At 35.6% G+C, this 18102-nt stretch overlaps 3 protein-coding genes across 4 annotated transcripts; 1 reads left to right on the top strand and 2 right to left on the bottom strand.

Annotated features, from left to right (window-relative positions):
- On the bottom strand, nt 880-3823 carry LOC105171810. Its single transcript, XM_011093046.2, has 2 exons — nt 3148-3823; nt 880-2244 (listed from the first exon to the last, which is right to left on the bottom strand). The coding sequence occupies exons 1-2, from the start codon at nt 3610-3612 to the stop codon at nt 1072-1074; spliced, it is 1638 nt and encodes a 545-aa protein (XP_011091348.1). The 5' UTR covers nt 3613-3823; the 3' UTR covers nt 880-1071.
- On the top strand, nt 5388-9753 carry LOC105171809. The gene is made up of 7 exons (XM_011093044.2): nt 5388-5550; nt 6886-7762; nt 8124-8296; nt 8528-8606; nt 8685-8939; nt 9109-9281; nt 9399-9753. Exons 2-7 carry the CDS (start codon nt 6935-6937, stop codon nt 9517-9519), a joined length of 1629 nt encoding a protein of 542 aa, XP_011091346.1. The 5' UTR covers nt 5388-5550; nt 6886-6934; the 3' UTR covers nt 9520-9753.
- Nucleotides 9923-15933, bottom strand: LOC105171808 (putative G3BP-like protein). Of its 2 annotated transcripts, none has more exons than XM_011093040.2 (9): nt 15470-15933; nt 14485-14619; nt 13453-13759; nt 12178-12443; nt 11893-12064; nt 11655-11776; nt 11504-11569; nt 10980-11061; nt 9923-10435 (listed from the first exon to the last, which is right to left on the bottom strand). In XM_011093040.2, the coding sequence occupies exons 1-9, from the start codon at nt 15506-15508 to the stop codon at nt 10221-10223; spliced, it is 1404 nt and encodes a 467-aa protein (XP_011091342.1). In that variant the 5' UTR covers nt 15509-15933; the 3' UTR covers nt 9923-10220. The 2 variants fall into 2 exon arrangements, with proteins under 2 accessions (XP_011091342.1, XP_011091343.1); XM_011093041.2 differs by lacking the exon at nt 15470-15933 and adding an exon at nt 14860-14884.

Raw genomic sequence — 18102 nt, 5'->3', positions numbered from 1 at the left:
ATGTAAAACCTTGAATGGTATGAAATTATTAGTTTTGTCCTTACAGTATTTTTTTATTTTTTTAAAAAATTAAAGAATTATAAAAAAATCAAACGGGGCGGATGGAAAAAAATTTAAAATTATCACTTAGTCTATAAGAAATTCAAAAAAATTAAAAAATAAATAAAATTATAATTTTTAATCCACAAAGGTATTTTGGTCAATTCACCACAAAAAATGGATGGAAACCTAATGGACTAGACTAATTATTAGACGGTCGTTAAAATTAGGGGGTATTGATAATTTTTCAAATAATGAGAAAGTATTCATAATTATGTCAAAACCTCAAGGGAGGTTGTTGATATTTATCCTTTCTTAATTGAAGTCGATAAGAATACAGCATAAATTTTTCAAAGAAATCTTTTAATGACACGTTTAGAGATGATAAAGTAAATGTATGCATAATTCAAATATCAATAAGAGATGAAAAAAATTATAGTAAAACAACACATCTCTATCTGATTTTAAACATAGATTTAACAGATATATGTATTACAATACACACTATAAAACATCAATAGAAAATAAAAAGTGAAAATAATAGAGGCACGTGCTTCATCCTCAAGATATATATTATTATATTTTTAGAAAATTCTATCAAAGAGTTCTAATATTATTTGACACATTAATAAGATTACTCTAAAAGAAATATCGAAATTTTACGATTTAATTTTGATTGTTATTTGTATTTAATTTCTTAAACTTAGATTATTCTGATATATATATATAGGATAATGTTAGCAATGATTATTTTATTAATTATATAAGTGGTTGTAAGTAAGGAGAGATTAATTAATTTATATTGTTGACATACTAAATATTTTTTTGTATAAATAAAAGTGTAGGAAATCAAAGAGTTGATGAATTTGTCGTACAACTTTACACTAAACGAACATGAAAATATTACATGTATGGTACGCAAAACAAACAATATAAAACACACACAACTAGTTCGTGGGAAGAGTGTCCTAACATGACAAGAAATAAGGAATGATCAAACCAAACTTGTTCCGTATCATATCCATGTTAGTCTCAAAGGAAAGATCGGCCTGGAGTGATTGTTGAGGGGCTCTGGAACTTGCCTCCACGGCTCCTTTTCCCCGGAGGCTTACCGCATATGCATTGGCACTCGTATCCAAATATGTTGCCAAAGCACGAGAGCAATCCACTCCCCTTGTCCGTGCGCCTACGAGGGTGCGGTCCCGATGATTTATAGCTGCTTGTGGAGAAGCCACGATCATACAACGGCGGTAGCTCCATACGCCACCTCTCCAGCTTTGACCGCAGCCCCTCCACACTTTCGTCCAAGCTCCAACCGTCCAGAACAGAGCTCTGATTGTCCTCTAAAGGATACTTCTTTTCAGCCATAACGGCAGCCACCTCTGAAGGTGAAGGACCGACCTCAGAGTCGGACCACAGAGAATTGCCTTTCTTGACTGGGGCCCCAATCACACACTTCCCCTGTGGCAAAGGCCCCTTTGATGCACCGTAGTCGTTACCGTTGTACTTCCCCACCGGTTTCCCAATGGTTGCAACTGGTAGCTTCTCTTTAGGTGAATCCCCATTGTTCACCACCTTAGCTTTTGTGCCTGATTTTTCATCAACTACCTTGTTTGTAGCTTTGTCGCCTGATTCATCTGTCCCTGGATTTTCATTATCCTTCTCCTCAATTGCATCGTCTTTAGTCTTCAAAGACGTCTCAACCTTGCGAACAGAGGACTCTTTGCTCAAGATTGAGTCACTTAGCACCGAACCTGCCTTGCCTGATTTCTTACCTTTTTGTTTCGGTTTCTCTCTGAGCTCTGCACCACTGATCACCGAACTTGCCTTGCCCGTCTTTTTCAGCCCTTTTAAGGGAACCACACATTCTGTAATACTTAGGATCGAGCTTTCTTTGGCTTCCGCCTTCAACGGAATTGCAATCATCGAGCTGCCAGGTGTAAAATGATCGAATATGTGTTCACTGCGTTCACTCTTTGATCTCCGCAAGAAAGGCTTCACATTTGAAGTCTGGTTGTTGTCATCATGATTCTGTCTTTCATTCTTGTGGGGCTGCTGAAGTGCAGGTGGATCATCCATCAAATCACGGTACCCGACCGCTGAGGCACTGAGTTGTCTGTACAACGGCATGCTCCTCATAGAGCTATCAAGTAAGGCCACACCAATGTTAAGAATGCCCTGTGGACGTCCTGATGGCCGACGTACCTGATTCATATTCCAAGAAAAAGCGACGAGCCCATGTCATCATCTTACATGATCATAGGACAAACTTAAAAACGTCGGTCAGGGGTTCAAGTAGCCATTGCAACAAGGATGAACATGAAACATCGGCAATTCCATCACATTAAGAGGATATTAGTAAATCATAGTCTACTAGCTAACTTATACATTTACTTTCTTGGAAATTCCATTCCATCAAACAAATCTACCTCTTTGATCTCAGCCCCTGACAATGTTTCATATGGAAACTAAAAAGCATGTTAATTTAGCTGCTGTCAGGATTTGTATCTATAAAGCCCCCCAGTGACCTTTCGATGTTTTATAAAAGGGGAAGCTATCGGTATATCTACCTGATTCCGTATTCGATGTCCAAAGCGGGAAGCTATCGGTATATCTACCTGATTCCGTATTCGATGTCCAAAGGACCAAAGCACATTTGGTTATGTCGAAATGTCTAATTAATTAAATACTAATGTTGTGCAACTTAAAATAATTCATCAATATGAAGAATGCATGAATATGACGTATAAGGGTCATGGCAGGCAAAATTGCAACGTAATTAGTTCCTCATAATAGGGTAATTTCATACTTGACTCCACGTTTTACCCAATTTTAAAATTGACCGGCGTTCCATTAAAAATTGCAAATGACAGACAAAATTATTTCACAAAAAGGCCCTCCTACTATCGGCCTCTGAATGTTAATTAATAACACCTTATATAGGCTTCAAACCCCTTAGATCTTCCCATGAAATCAAATTTTGGAGAATGAAATCATGACACCAATGCATATGTAATACAAAGGAAACACATGTACCAAGAAATGAAAAAGACAAAATAAAACAAATATGAGAGATTCAAACTGGACAGCAGGATGAGAAAAAATAACCTGAAGGGCGACAAACCGCATTCCAAAATGATGGTGGCCGAGGGTGCGGGTGGACGAAGGAATAAGATTCCCGACGAGCACACGAACCGTGCCCACAAGCGTGTCCCGAAGCCATTGCTTGGCGTAGATTTCGATCATCACGGCGGAAGTATCCCGCCGGAGAAACTCCTCCTCCACCTTGAACACGAACTTGTCATTCCACGTGGGGCTGTTGTTACCCTCCGCGTCCACGCACGACGACAGCTTCCGATTCGGGTGCAGCCACGCCGTTGCATAGGTGCGCATTTTCTTGGAGACGGGCTCCAGATCCTGCGCGGAGATGATGTTTATCTCCAGGAGCTGGAACGGTTTCTCCGGCGCCATTTTCTTCAGAGGACACGAAACACATAAAACAAGAACGACGATCGCGAAAAGAAGAATGTCTCGTTTCACGGACGTCGTTCCTCCAGACTGAAACGATCTCATGCAACCGCGAACGAAGGATCAATGTTCCACCCGCCGCCCGGAAGAGGGACGACGAGGGATGGTTGATGCGGAGGAGAAAGAGAGCAGGGCGGAGGAGGAGGAGAGGATGTTGACCTCTCCAGAGAACATGAAAATGAAATCAGCGGATGCTACGGAATGTAGAAATTTGAGTAGTGATGAGATAAGAGTGGTTGGAAATATGGAATGTCGGATTTCCTTCACAAGCATTCATTTTTAGCTTAAGATTGATGCACTCCTGCTCTTACACCTGTAATATATTTGCTCCATCCGTATTCAATATCCATTTTTAATTATGGTTAATTATGCCGTTATCTCTTAAAATTTAGTATAATTATACATAACGTCACTGTAAATCAATAAATTGCATTTAATAATTTTGATTTTTTTTTAAATTACAAAAAAATCATTCAATTAATAAAAAATCATTGAATTTGTTGATATTAATAAATAAATTAAATTAGTCGTAGAATCAATGTCAAAAAAATTGTCATGATAAATATTTTAACCACACTTGTACAAATTACGATCAAGTATTGCTGGTCGTGATTAATAACTATTTACTACGGCTATAATATCTTTAATTATGACAATTAGTAATTATTAAATGATTTCTTGCAGTGATGTGAAGTTTGTTAAAAAATTATAAGTTTGTTATGACTACTTTAAGTTAAATATGTATATATATAGGGAATTTTAATTTAACTAAAACAATACAAAATTATATTTTTAAGAATTATTTAATGGTATGTGCCCTTAGTTTTATTTACCTTTTCACATGGAAAATTGATAACTCAATCAATATACGTGAAAGATAATTTTTGCTAACCAATTTGTAAAGTTTACGTCTCACAAATCAAGAGTTTGGTCGTTAATTCGAATCCCACAAATATAAATATGTAATTTATTTCTAATAATAGTTTCTTATTTCTTGGTTACTTTTCAAATGTTTATTGATTTGAAAATATCGATATATTAAATTAGTTATTAAATTTAAATATTTTAAATAATGTAATAATAGATCGATTTTATATATATATATAAAGCCATAATAAAGTTTTTTATGACCGATAGTTTATTAGAATCTGAGACCAGTGTTTCTTGCACAATAACGTAGTAATAATATTGAACATATTTTTGAAACAGTTAGCAATTTTTTCTTTTTATTTTTTCAGTGAATTGATTACAATTATATAATACTTTTAATCAATAATTAACATACATTAATTATTAATATTAAATTTTTAACTAACAATTATTGCAATAGACTATTGCTCGTTTTTCAAATAAAAATAATAGACTAATGCCCACAAGATTGTACTTTTAAAATGAAATTAGAATGCGACTAATATTTATATTTAGCAACATAATTTGGACGTATTTCTTTAAGTAACTGACCATTGATTTAGTAGAGGGAGCATGTGATTTGCATATATTTCATTAAATATTTAATAGAAATTATAGTTGGAACTAAAATTATAAACTCTCTTGACTTATAAAAATAAATTTTATGATTAAAATAAATATTATTAAATTACAGAAATAATAAGTTGTGGAACATAAATTATAACTTTCGGAGATTGCATGCAATTGCAGAGCCCCCTCTGTTTAAAAGCTTAATAAATAAAAGGACCGCGCTGACAAAGACACACGCGTGGGTTGAAGATGAACACGTGGAGTGATGTCGGCGCCCCAAAGGCCTAACAGAATCATACTACTATTATGCTCCTTATTGTTGCAATTCAGGATACCTTAATTCTGGTGTCCAAACTTTTCGGAAAACTCCATTTGTAACCTTACAAACACACCAAATTAAAGTGTGAGCCATAAGACGTACGTAGATTTATTTGTCTGGTTTGTTTGGTGTAATTTTCTTCAGTTGTTTTTGTTTTCCAGCTGCATTAAGGCAGAAAACCTAAGGTATGTGTGGGCCTTCTCATGATCTCTATGATCATCATTCATGTTTCATTTTCTTGTCTGTTCAAGAATTTCTTTCTGGGTTCGGGGAAATTAATGATGTTGTTCTTTCGAGGTTGTAAGTTTCGACTAATCTTGTATTGGACCAATGTATAATTAATGATTGAATACACGTATATGTATATATGGAGAATTTATACATATAGAATTGATAAGAAAATATGGAGAACTCTAACTTGATCAGGTTAAATTCAAGAGGAATGTACTTGATATGTGATTGGTTGAGCGTATCACATGATAAGTGCAATCACGGTTGTCCATAGTTGTATGAACTTGGACAAGAATGTTTGGTAAGAATGGATGTAGCCCTTTACTTGTACTCCATTTTTTATCCTCTCTTGGTTTCATATTTGTCATCCTCTTTGATTTGATGCGACGATGGTTGAGAAAGGAAAATTTTATTATATATGTATATATTGTGTATGAGTGTGTCCGATAAGTAGAAACTCGAGAGCAATGAAATTGGGAGAATAGTAACAAGAAGAACCGACGAGAAATAAGAATAATGAAGATCTCAGGTATTTGTTATGGTCAAAAGCAAAAACTGGAGGCTCGTTATCCTCGCAATCGTAACAATTTCGTTTACTTGGTACATGAATTTGATAGAAATATCCCTGAAAATGTAGTGTTCGAATATTCAAATCTCTGGGACCGCGCGAGTATGCTACTCTTGTTTTTGCATTTAATTAGGTACCACCTTGTATAATTTTAGTATGGTTCTTGGGATTGTTACTTTGACTTCACTCTTTGAGAGGACTCACATGTCTCTTGCTACTTGGTAGGTATTGTTTTCTATTTGCATGTGAGTATTGATTGATACAAGCACATAAAGGCCACAAATCTCAACGTTACATATTGACTCCTTACGTCTAGAAATTTGGTTCTCTAATTAGAAAAAAAATTGAGATAAAGTAGTTTAGGAGAAATGAGAATGATTTTTTGAGACTACATATGGATGGGCATGAAAATATTAAACTTAAAATGTCCTTGATGTTCCCATGCTGTTTAAGCTCTTGATTTGTGGCCATTATCAATCGTGCTGTCTCTCTGAATTAGGCAATAAAGCATGATGCTCGGGACACGTTTGTATACCATGGCGTTCTCGCTCTAAAATGCTTTGCGTGACTTAAGACTTTTGTGTTAATTGTTTTACCGTAATAGTCTATACTATTACTTTATTAAGTCAATGCTGAAACCAAAGTTGTAAACTTGCAAGGGGCTTTACTTTCATTTATTAATGTTATCTTGTCACATGGGACCTCCATTTTTTATCCACAGGTCATAACTTTCACAAGTCTCAAGCAAGGAATAAATAACATTTGATCAAATGCTGCTTAGGAGCTCATCAGCCCCAGTGGCCAGATCTCTCTTCTCAGATTCTCCCAGTTTAGACTTGGACACTAACATCAGCAGCAACGGTAGACTACCAAAAGCACATGAACATCGCACAGCAAAAGTCTCGTTCTGTCATGGTTTGCAACGTTTGAGTTCGTTTTCTTGCAACTCATCTCCTGTCTATCCTTCCAACTCCTGTTTACCTGAATTCAGTCCAAAACATAGAGCCATTGGTCGAATAACGTTCCGCAGAGCACAATCAGATAGCAATTTGGAAGGACTTGGAGGATTTTATAGCTCGAGAAGAGTGATGAGTGAATCTTTGTGTAACTACCAAAAATCAACTTTGCATACAGAACCATCGTTCTCGATATACAGTGACGATGATAAGTTTGAGGGAGAGGCCGAGAAGGAAGATTTGATCAAAGAGAAGTTGATGGATAGTCAGGGGAAGCTGGTGAGATCTGCTACGGTTGGAGATAGCATAGAAGCTCAGTTTAGCTTTGGGAGGAATAGCATTGGAATGATTGTGGAAGATGAGGATGAGGAGGTAGAGGAAGAAGAAGAAGAAGAAAAAAAAGAGAGGCCATTGAACCGATTTAAAGATCTTAAGGTTGAAGTTGAAGAAAAATCCATGAGCCCTACCATTGATCTTGCGACAGGGGCTGGTGCAATTAAACACGGCATTGGTGGTAATGGTGTTGAAGTTGGCTGGCAGGTTTCTGATCATAGCAGTGATCTTGACAAACATTACAGTAAGATGGTTCTTGAAGATCCTTCCAACCCCTTAGTTCTAAGAAACTATGCTCAGTATCTGGAGGTTTGTGTATTTTTACCTTCATTTCCGTTGTTCCTGCTTACTACTTTGTTTTTAGAATTTATTTATGTTGTCTTTATGTTAGTATCAGAAGCAATTTAGAGATCATGCTTAGGAAATAGAGCTAGATCAGTGGAGAAAACTAGTGAATTCTTGATACAGAAGTATTTATGACTTGGTCCATCTGTTCATCTGAACAATTTGGGAAGGAGATCACTAGAAAATTCACTTTCAAAGAATATATCAGAATTCACCGCAGATATGATGATAAGACTTGAATGTTTATTCCCTTTTCCAGTACATTTTGAAATTTTATCCCATTGTAATATTCTTTTTGTAAATGAAATGTAAAACATTACAACAGTCCAAGAGAGATTTCTCGGGTGCAGAGGAGTATTACTTCTGGGCTACACGGGCAGATCCTAATGACGGTGAAATACTGTCTCGGTATGCTAAGTTAGTGTGGGAGCTCCACGGCGATCAAGCAAGAGCCTCAGATTATTTTGAAAGGGCAGCCAAGGCAGCTCCTGAAGATAGGTAAGTTATCATATCTATGGAGAAATGAAGTAGATATGGATAGTCCTTCACAAGGGTCGGCCTTTCGGTTCGAGGCTGCTACCGGTCATTCTTTTTCATTAAGTTCGATATCTAGGTGTTGCTAGATGCTTGAACCGAACATTGTGGCTGCTAAACTAGCCTTTTGTTTTCTCACTTCTACGATTCAATTTGTTATTTGTTCTAACAGTAGAAGTTTTCTCTTGTTTTTAGCAATGTTCTGGCTGCATATGCCAATTTCCTGTGGGAAATAGATGGGAATGAGGAAGAAGAACTTTCATCTAACGCACAGGTTTGTTTGTTTTACATTGTATAAGTAGTTGAAGTTAAGGCATAGTTGTTCAGACAACAACTTACATGAAAACGGCAGGTTGATGAGAATGCTGTCCTGGTGGATATCTCGGCCAAAGATTTTAAAGAAGAAAAGAGACCATCTAGCCCACCTTTACATCTTGCAATGGGCCTAGGAATCGGCACGACGGGTTTTGGTGGTGGGATTAATCAAGACTACATAATCAGCCATCCAGATGAGAGGACTACTCTTGAAGAATACTATAAGAGGGTGGTCGACGAAAATCCTTGTAACCCATTGATTCTGAGAAACTATGCTCACTTTTTGCATCAGGTAAAAGATGTTTCTTTAGAGTTCGCCTATATAATCATCCCAGACTTCTCAACAAAATCCGCAGTTTCATGTGATTTCCACTTATGCAAGTGAAGAATTTAGCTGTTGGTTCAAATGAAATGGTTAATTATTCATTGCAACATGGTACCATTTGTTGTTTTATTGACAGTCAAATGGAGACCTTCAGGGAGCCGAAGAATACTATTCGCGTGCAATACTAGCAGATCCCCGCGATGGGCAGGCGCTTTCTCTATATGCTGATATCGTATGGCAGTGTCATCGTGATAAAGACAGGGCTGTTGCCTACTTCGAAAGAGCAGCTCAAGCAACTCCTGAAGACAGGTAAGCTGGTACTTCTGCATTCATTACCGTAATTTTGTTGCTTCTGTGCGATTGTGCTGTTTCTGCACATTTGCTAGTTAAATGCATGTGTTCAATCTTCATTTCATTTGGTTTCAGCAATGTGCTTGCGTCATATGCAAAGTTTCTCTGGGAAACAGAGGTCGAGGAGGATGCTATAGAGGAAGCTCAGAATCGGATGCCTGTAGGACAAGGAGCGGCAACTGCAGCAAATGCTTAACAAATATTCGGAATGTCATGGTTTCTTGGTTCCTTAGAATCCAATGAGACCCGTTGTGACTGTTTTTATGACATTTAGAATGTAGTTTAGATCTGGTAGGATGCATATAAGAAATATGTTGTATTTGGTTACCTTATACTCTAGTACTGCAAAACAAGAACAGTACGACGTTTTAAGTATATCATTGTACTAACTTTCTGCGCATTTAGAATGTAATTTGGTTTTTGACCTTAATCCAGAGTACCATTTCCTGTTCTGAGATCAGTTACCGTTGTTCCAGAATGTCTGCCGGCTACTTTGTCCTGGGGTCCATTTAATGTAGCAAGCACAGTTGCGAATGGGAACAATTCTCTGTTCCAAGAAAAGATGACCACATGTTCTTGCAGCAAGTTTTGCATCCCTCTTCACAGTAAATAATAATTATTTGCAACCAGTTTTTCAACAGAATTTCTCAAATAGAAGGTTTAACTGCCATCATTAAAAATCACTATTGTATATAATAACCAAAATCGTGAAACCATTTCTCAAATATGCTATAATAACGAAAAGATGAAAAACAAAGCGCCCCAAACAAAAATATCGCCACGATCAGCTCAAGCATGTCTAATTAGTAAGCCGCCTTAGCTTGATAAATGAGAAGATACTGCAAAATCACTTCTTTGAAGAAATTCTCGCTTAGCTTCAAAGTTACTATGAGTCGTTCAGTCTGATGAGTTGTGACCGTTTCTCGAACCTTGCTGGTTGGTGGAGTATGCTCTTTCTTGTCGAGGAGCGTGTCTGTAGAAGCCGTTGCCCCTTGGTCTGTTGTAATCACGGTCAATGGCATCTTGATGGCTCCCCCTACCAAAACCACGGCCACTGAATCGGCCCCTTCCTTCCGTCTGGTAGCTAACTCTTCCTCTACTACCTCTTGCTCCTGCCCAAAACAAACAATAGAACGGTTGAAATATAGTCACAAGTTCATGAGAAGCAACTGAGCAAGATCATGTCTTTCCTGTTACAGTTTTGACCGGCTTATGATAGCAGATACAAATTTGAAGCATTAAGCTTCCTAACCACTAAAGGGCAAGATTTAGATTTCCTAAAAGCATAAATAAGATCAAACCCCCAAATTTTAGCTGCCTTCTGTTGCTTTCAGCAGTGATGATAATGTGAAACAAGTGCAAGGAATCCAAGCTTCTTTTTGAGCAACCAAAAAGTTAGCGCTATGAAGTGTTTCGGATAATGAAATGGGGGGAAGATAAGTTGAACTAGTACTTCATATTCTGGATACTGAGCTATGGAGTAGTCAACAGTTATCTTTTTGAGGAGCAGATCTTCAGGTTCCATCAAATCTATTGGCCAAACGAAGAGCAAAGGCACTCTGGCCAACAGCTTGTTAAATTGATGCTTATGAACTTTCAATATAAAAAATTTTCAAACGACATCTAAGGCCAGCATAGAACAGAATTAATACATACTTCCCCCTCGAGTTGAGAAGTTTCTGTTTGGTCGCCGCCCTTCAATGTGGAGCTGGTGTGTGCCAATCTGAACTGTGGATGCCTGTAAGGCAAAAGTGAGATTAGATTGAAGACAAGATATTCATCTGACTTGTGGTGGTGAAGAGCAATGACGTTAAAGAAAGAAACTCGCTTATCACCTAATAAGAGGTAATGCTCCCCCCACCCCCACCCCACCCCCATCTGCTACTACAAGAGTGAAAGCACACACCACCATCTCAAAGAAATGGCAAAAACCAGCAAACCCTGGCTCTAAAACACCACCTACCCATTCCATTTGAGATTTCTATGGAACATGGTATCCTTTGAATTCAGACACTGAGTGCCAGGGAGAAACTCCTGCTTAGTTTAGGGGTGAAAAGGACTTAATCAGATACTTTTGCAACCATCACATAAATCCTTTTGCACATTTAAATGGGAGCACCATCACTGGACTGAGAGCTTATTGTTTGGATTTCTTAAACTTAAAAGGCACATGCGCAAACCTTAATTGCATTCTGCACCCCAGTGATATCTTCAAATTCTACAAATGCATAGCATACATCTATATCCTGCATAAAAGAAATGTTCAAAATTTAGTAGTTCCACTCAAAGAAGTACGAGTATATGGACAACAGGAAAGGCAGATAAATGGACCTTCCGGGTTCTGATGGCCACAGCATCAGGCTTGAGTGTACCAAACTTCTTGAATTCCTCAGCAATTTCAGAAGCAGCCATTGTTGTGGGAACATTTCTCACGTATACTGACTTTACTTCAACTATAGAAGACATATTTAAAGACATACAGAATCAGCAAAATCGCCGAAACTCTAAAATATAGATCTAATACATCCACAAATGGAAGCATAATGACGGCAAAGTATAAGAAAATCACCGTCATCTTCCATGAAAGATGCTTCTTCTAGGGTTTCCACCCCAGACCTCTCAGTTAGGTTCTGAGATGCAACCGATGGCTGGCTAGGGGGTTCGGGTACATGCTGCCATTCTGAAGAAGTGGGCTTGTTCGAGGAGGATTGAGTAGGCACTGCAGATTGTCCTTTAGCAACCTTTAAAATTCAATCATGATCAAAGATATAATGAGTTTAAACTGAAGTGAGCAAAGAAAATCATCAAAATCCAGTGTACAATGAAACAAGCAGGACTTAATGCAACCACGTACAATCGAAGCATAAGTATGTTTTTGAGTCTCCACAATGGGTTCCTCAATAGGGGATGACAAACGGTCAGGTATAGAGTTCATAGTTCCCTGAAGTGAACCATTTGATTGCACAGCATAATTTTCATCCAGGATACTCTTTGTTTCAGGGGCCTGAGGAAGCTGTTCCTCAGGGTATTTATAGTTGCTGACTGGACCATTCTCTTCAACCTTTGCAGGGGTCACAAGCTCTCTAGAATGAATATCTCCTCCCAACATGTAGTTGTTTGCTGCAAAAATTAGAGAGGACCTTTTAAATGTTTTATATACCCTTGTATAGCATCAATACAATCACTAATCCAACAAATATAATCTATACTCCTTCAAATTGAATGCTTGTATTTCCATTTTAAGATGTGTACAACAAAATATTTTCTCCTCAAATGGTAATTCTGTTTCTAAAGGACCCTCTTAAAAAAAAGATGAAGTCCTACTAATTTAAGGGGAAAAGTATAGATGTATGTTAATACTACAAATGCTGGCATATAACTGCAAAATATCTGTTATATATTTTAACAGAAATATAAATGATATTTTATTTATAATTATAAACTTTGGGGCATGCACAATATTCCAGAATCCTGAATTTTTCATTTTCAGTTCCCAAAGGGAAGAAAATGAAATGATCCATTGCAATTTGGTTTTATTTTTTATTACAGTCACAAGATCCCACTTTGCGGAATTAGTTCCTCTCACTAAAAGGTTTCAACAGAAAAACAGAAATCACAATTTAAGTGACCAGTGTATCAACTGAAGATCATTCTGTATTCAAATGCCTTTCTTGTTAAAAGCACCCATGGCCTCAAGGTATTTCTAGGAGTTATTGTTTTGGTGGTTTCAGGATGAAGTAGATTATATTGTCTTTGAAAGGATATTAGACAAAGATCTTAAAATAACGGTGAAAATGGTGCGAGAGTGTATATGCACACAGGTGAATATTGATATAATTCTTTTAAGATCATTCCCTATGTCTTTATGAATTTTTAGATCATTTAATTTCCTTTTGTAAAACTCCATAAATCACTGAATATCTTATCAACAAAATCTTTCTCTCAACCTTAAGAAATTACTAAAGCATCATTTAACTTTCCTGCTCTCCACTTTGCCAAGTCCCACAAGGTTAAATCAAACTCTTAGTAAATTCTTTTTTTACATTACGCTGGCTAAAGTTTCATTACAGTTGCAGATTGATTCGTTTTCTAGTGAAGTATTTCAGAAAACATAACAAAATAAAAGAACCTTGTTCTCGAGCCGTGGCTGCAGAATTGATCTTGGCATCAAGATTGCTCTGAGGTAAATAAGAAATTGGATGTTGCAGAATATGTTCTTCATCAACGTAGTGGAAAATATCATTCAGAACAAAGTATCCTTTTTCCTGAGGTGCAAGAAAAAAGGTTTCCACAAACTTCTTCCTGCCACTGAAATCCTTTACGTGCACAGAACCTGAAACCATCACGAGAACTCCGCCATTCCAAGATTCTAAAGAATGTGCTGTCTTAATTTCTATGCCATTATAGTTGAGCGACATGATAAGTTGGTGTATTTGCTGCAAAGATACACAAAATGATGGAGAATTGAATATGGACCCTATGGCTCTCCAGAGAAAGTATTTAAAGATGCAAGCAAATGGAAAAAAGATACAGCACAACAGAACCAAGTATGTCACTCTATCCATTTCATTTGAGCATTTAACTCAGTAGCAAAGAAAAACTCCATATCATACACTTTTAGACATGAAACTAGAAGCAAGCAACTACCAGAAAAATAAAAGGCGACCTTATTGCACAATTTTCCCAAGATCAAGCACTGTTTATGTCTATGTCAGCCAATAGACATGGCTAGAACCACATAAAATCAGACATTCGACATCTTCTCTGTTGTGGCCAGAGATGCAACCAAGGTGACAATGGATAAGAACCAGATTGGATAACACAGCGATTGGACATGAACCAGATGAAAATTCGATTACTCGTATCATAATAATTAGAACCTCAATCATGAGAGAGAAAAAGTAAGCCACACCACCAAAACAGAACAAGGGCCCAGCAGGACAAATTTCGAATAAGTACACCACTTACTGAATATAAAGGACTTCGATCTGATAGGCAAATGCTTAGCAATTATGATCAAAGCTCCAGTTACTGTTTTAATCCTATCAAAATATGCGCTGCTCGATATTTCTATTCATTATGCATATCCATTATGACTATATCTGAAACATCAACTTAAGACTAATTCATGCAAATTTATAAGAGGGTTCATGTAGAATACCAGCATAGCAGTTGCAGTCTCTCTGGTGTTTCCATCAATCCGGAGCATGGTGCTGGCATCACTGTAAAACTGGTGCACAAAATTTGGCTGGTTCTGTAGCATCTGATAGTACTGCCCAACAAAGTATGTTCCCACCTAAATAAAATAAAGAAATCAAAAATAGTTAATAAATAAATCCATATAATCAAATATGAATATTAATAATTTTGTATCATTCTCTTTGCAGTCATAATAGCTTGGGAAATCACAGGCACAACAAAATCCTCGGAGAAAAAGGAAAAACAGTGCAGGGGCACACCCTTTCTAGCTTCGATATTCTATAAGACAAGTGTTCAAAACACAGGATCAAGAGAGACAGATTTCAGTGCAATTTACCTTATGAATCTAAAGAAACAATTGAGAATACAAATTGACAGGGAGATATTTTCATTTCAAACACAAATTACAAAAAGTAATGAGCTAATTACATTTTTCTATAACTTAGCAACTAAGGTGGAAATCAAATTTTTATGCGGAAAACCTGCTTCAAATGTAAGTTCTCAGCGTTCAAAGGGGGCCACACCTACAATTCGTAATCGGCGAAACATGCATAATACATATAGCATCCAAATGAGATTCAACTCATAAAGACCACATCAAACAAACAAACATTAGCCAAATAACATGCGTCTCCAAGAAAACTTCACCAAGATTTAGCATACATCCATAAACAGAAACACACATTCGCATACGCAACCAGACAAAAGGTACATTCATGCATCTACAAATACCTACTTATAAGAACATCCAGAACTACACTGAAGTAAAATCCTAGTAACCCCAAAAGGTTTTTACACAACATCAAACGTCGTACACAGCTCCAAATAGTTCGACAAATGCACTGGAAACATCACAAAGTATTCATATATTAAACCCATTTACAATTCGCAAAAATCCAATTACACACAATATGTATCTATAGCTTTTTAAAGATAAAGTAAACGACCTGGGCAGCCGTAACGGGCAGAGGAAACGCCGTAGCCATTGCGAAAAATCCCAGATTCAAAAGAGAACCCAGCAGATCTAGAAATCCCAATCGCTAAGATCTATAAAAGAATCAGAACAAAATAAAGAAACAAAACCCAGCCCAGATTCAGTTTCACCACTTCACATTATCCCTTCTTGAATTCAAGCGCCCCTCGTCTGTACAATAAACTGGTAATTGAACTGATAAATCTCAGGGATTTATGTATCAACAGCTGTATGAGGAGAGTCCTGGGTTGCACTATGTTCGCCTATTCTGCACTGTAGAGGTTGGTTTCCGTGTGTCTCTGTGTGTAAATATATATAGCGAGAGAGAGAGAGAGAGAGAGAGAGAGAGACGCTGTACAACATAAAGACCACTGGTTTGAGCTGCCTTCTGGTGGCTGCGTGGGTGTATGTGTGTGTTTCGGTATTACTGCTTCTTTGGCTTCTGTGGGGGGTTTTGAATTTTTTTTTTTTAAATAATAATAATCCGTTTGTTTGGATTCTGTTGTTTTATTTTCAATTTTTTTCCTTTTTGTTATTTTGTTGCTGATTTTGATTATATTGGGAAATGATTGATTACTATTCGGTAAAAAAACACTTTTAAAATAAATTTAATTATTTAAATATTATTTTGTTTTCATATGTTAAAGAGATATTATCTTTCATTTAATATTTATATTTATCTTTTGTTAAATATTACATGCGATTAAAAATTATAAAATATTAAATATGTGAAATTATAAATTTTAATATCAACTTTAGGTTGAAATTTCGAAAAGAAATTGAAAAGGACGAAAGTAGTTCAAAAAAAATTAAAATTATTTACGAAAAAGCTAAAACAGTTAGAAATACCCTCTATTGTGCTTTTAGCTTTTAACTTAAAAGTAATTTTTTTAATAGTTTTTTAAACAAAAACATGCATTACAAAAACACCTCAAAAGTTTTTTCTAAGCTATAAACTGAAAAGCGTTTTGCAGAGCTCTCGTTTTTTAATATCATTTACACAAATTTATAAAAAAATATTTATATATATTTCAAGTACAGGATTTATACATTCATTTATAGTAAATATTTTACGTTTAGGGTTTTGAACGTAAGGGTATATATTAAAATATTAAATATTAAATTATTCCCTTCTCTGACAGCGTAAACTTTTAGATTATGTCGCGGCTTAACAATTATTTTGCTTTGATTTTGTAGTTCTATTTTATCTTTTTTTTTCTTTTTTTGTCATGTTCTTGTTACAGGGACCTAATTATCAAAAAGAAAATTATGTAGAGAAATTATTTTTATTTTATATGGGATTTAGATTTGGAAATGTTGAGGGTTTTGGAATCTTTTGTTACAATTTAGTATTTTATGGTATGTTCTATTTATGTGTAAATTGGCATTTATGTCACATTTTATGAGATAAATAACATAAAAAAATAAAATATGATATCATGAGGAATTGAACTATTTCAAATCCGAATTATTCTTCTTTATTTGGAAAATATTTAGGATGGCGAGTAATTGATGTAGATTTAATTTTACTTCCTAGTCTTTCGAAATATGTAGTAAAATATAAATATACGTGCAGACTCCTATCGAAAGGAGCCATCGTCCTATAAATATATGTATAGTCCAGGCAAGGAACACCTTCCAAATCTAAACTCTTGCTATCAAACTCACATTGTGCACTCTCTTTGCACTTTAAACACGATTTCTCTTACGAAATTTGTTACTATACTTCAATTCTTAATTACAATTTACTTTTTACGATTATTATTTCTTAAATTCGATACTAATTTGAGAGTCGGAGTGCTAAAGTGTTGTTTTGCAGGTTCCGTTTCTCATGTTCTTTTATTTGTTGGCCCAAAGTCCAAGCTTTTGGACCCATGCTATTTCCGCACGAATCAATTATAATAATTTATTATTATTATTTTAATTTAAAATATAAAACTTCAAAAATTTATGCAATTTTTTTGTCACATTTTTAAGTGAATATATTTTAAGAAATATTTTATTTTTTTAGATAGATGAAAATATAAAAAAAATACCCAAAACAAGTAAAAACAATATGAAAAATATATAAATACTATGAGGGTCTTTTTGTCAAAAAGACCCAAAATAAGGTCAAAAGCAGTCAAATTACACCCCTAAATGCACAAGGAGCGCGTGTAATGTACATTCCATTAATTACTAATTAAAGGGGCATTTTTTGCTGAATTTTACAAAATATAGGGGAGTTTTAGCCTATTTCAATAACATAGGGGTCTTTTTAGCTATTCAATAAAATACAGGAGGGTAAAATGCATTTTAGCCTATAATAATACTTAAAAATTTAATTTTTATTTTCTATTTAAATTTGGATAAGTGAACCATTGATTATCTTTATCCATTTCAGATAAATTTAGTTATAAATTTATTTTTATATTCAATATAATTAGAAGAAATATGTCTTTTCATATGTTTAATAATCATGGTTGCACACGGCTATTAGCTTTTCTTTTTTTCTTTTTTTTTTTAAGTGAAGTCGAAATATTAGTTAAAGCTAAAAATTATGGCAAATGTTTTAACTATAGATAAATTTGAGAAATATTGACTAATTATAGCATTAATTTACCATAA

This window comes from Sesamum indicum, linkage group LG10 (genome assembly GCF_000512975.1).
Source record: "Sesamum indicum cultivar Zhongzhi No. 13 linkage group LG10, S_indicum_v1.0, whole genome shotgun sequence".
NCBI lineage: Eukaryota > Viridiplantae > Streptophyta > Magnoliopsida > Lamiales > Pedaliaceae > Sesamum > Sesamum indicum.
Note: the sequence above shows the minus strand (reverse complement) of the source record. Positions and strands in the feature narration are given on the sequence as shown.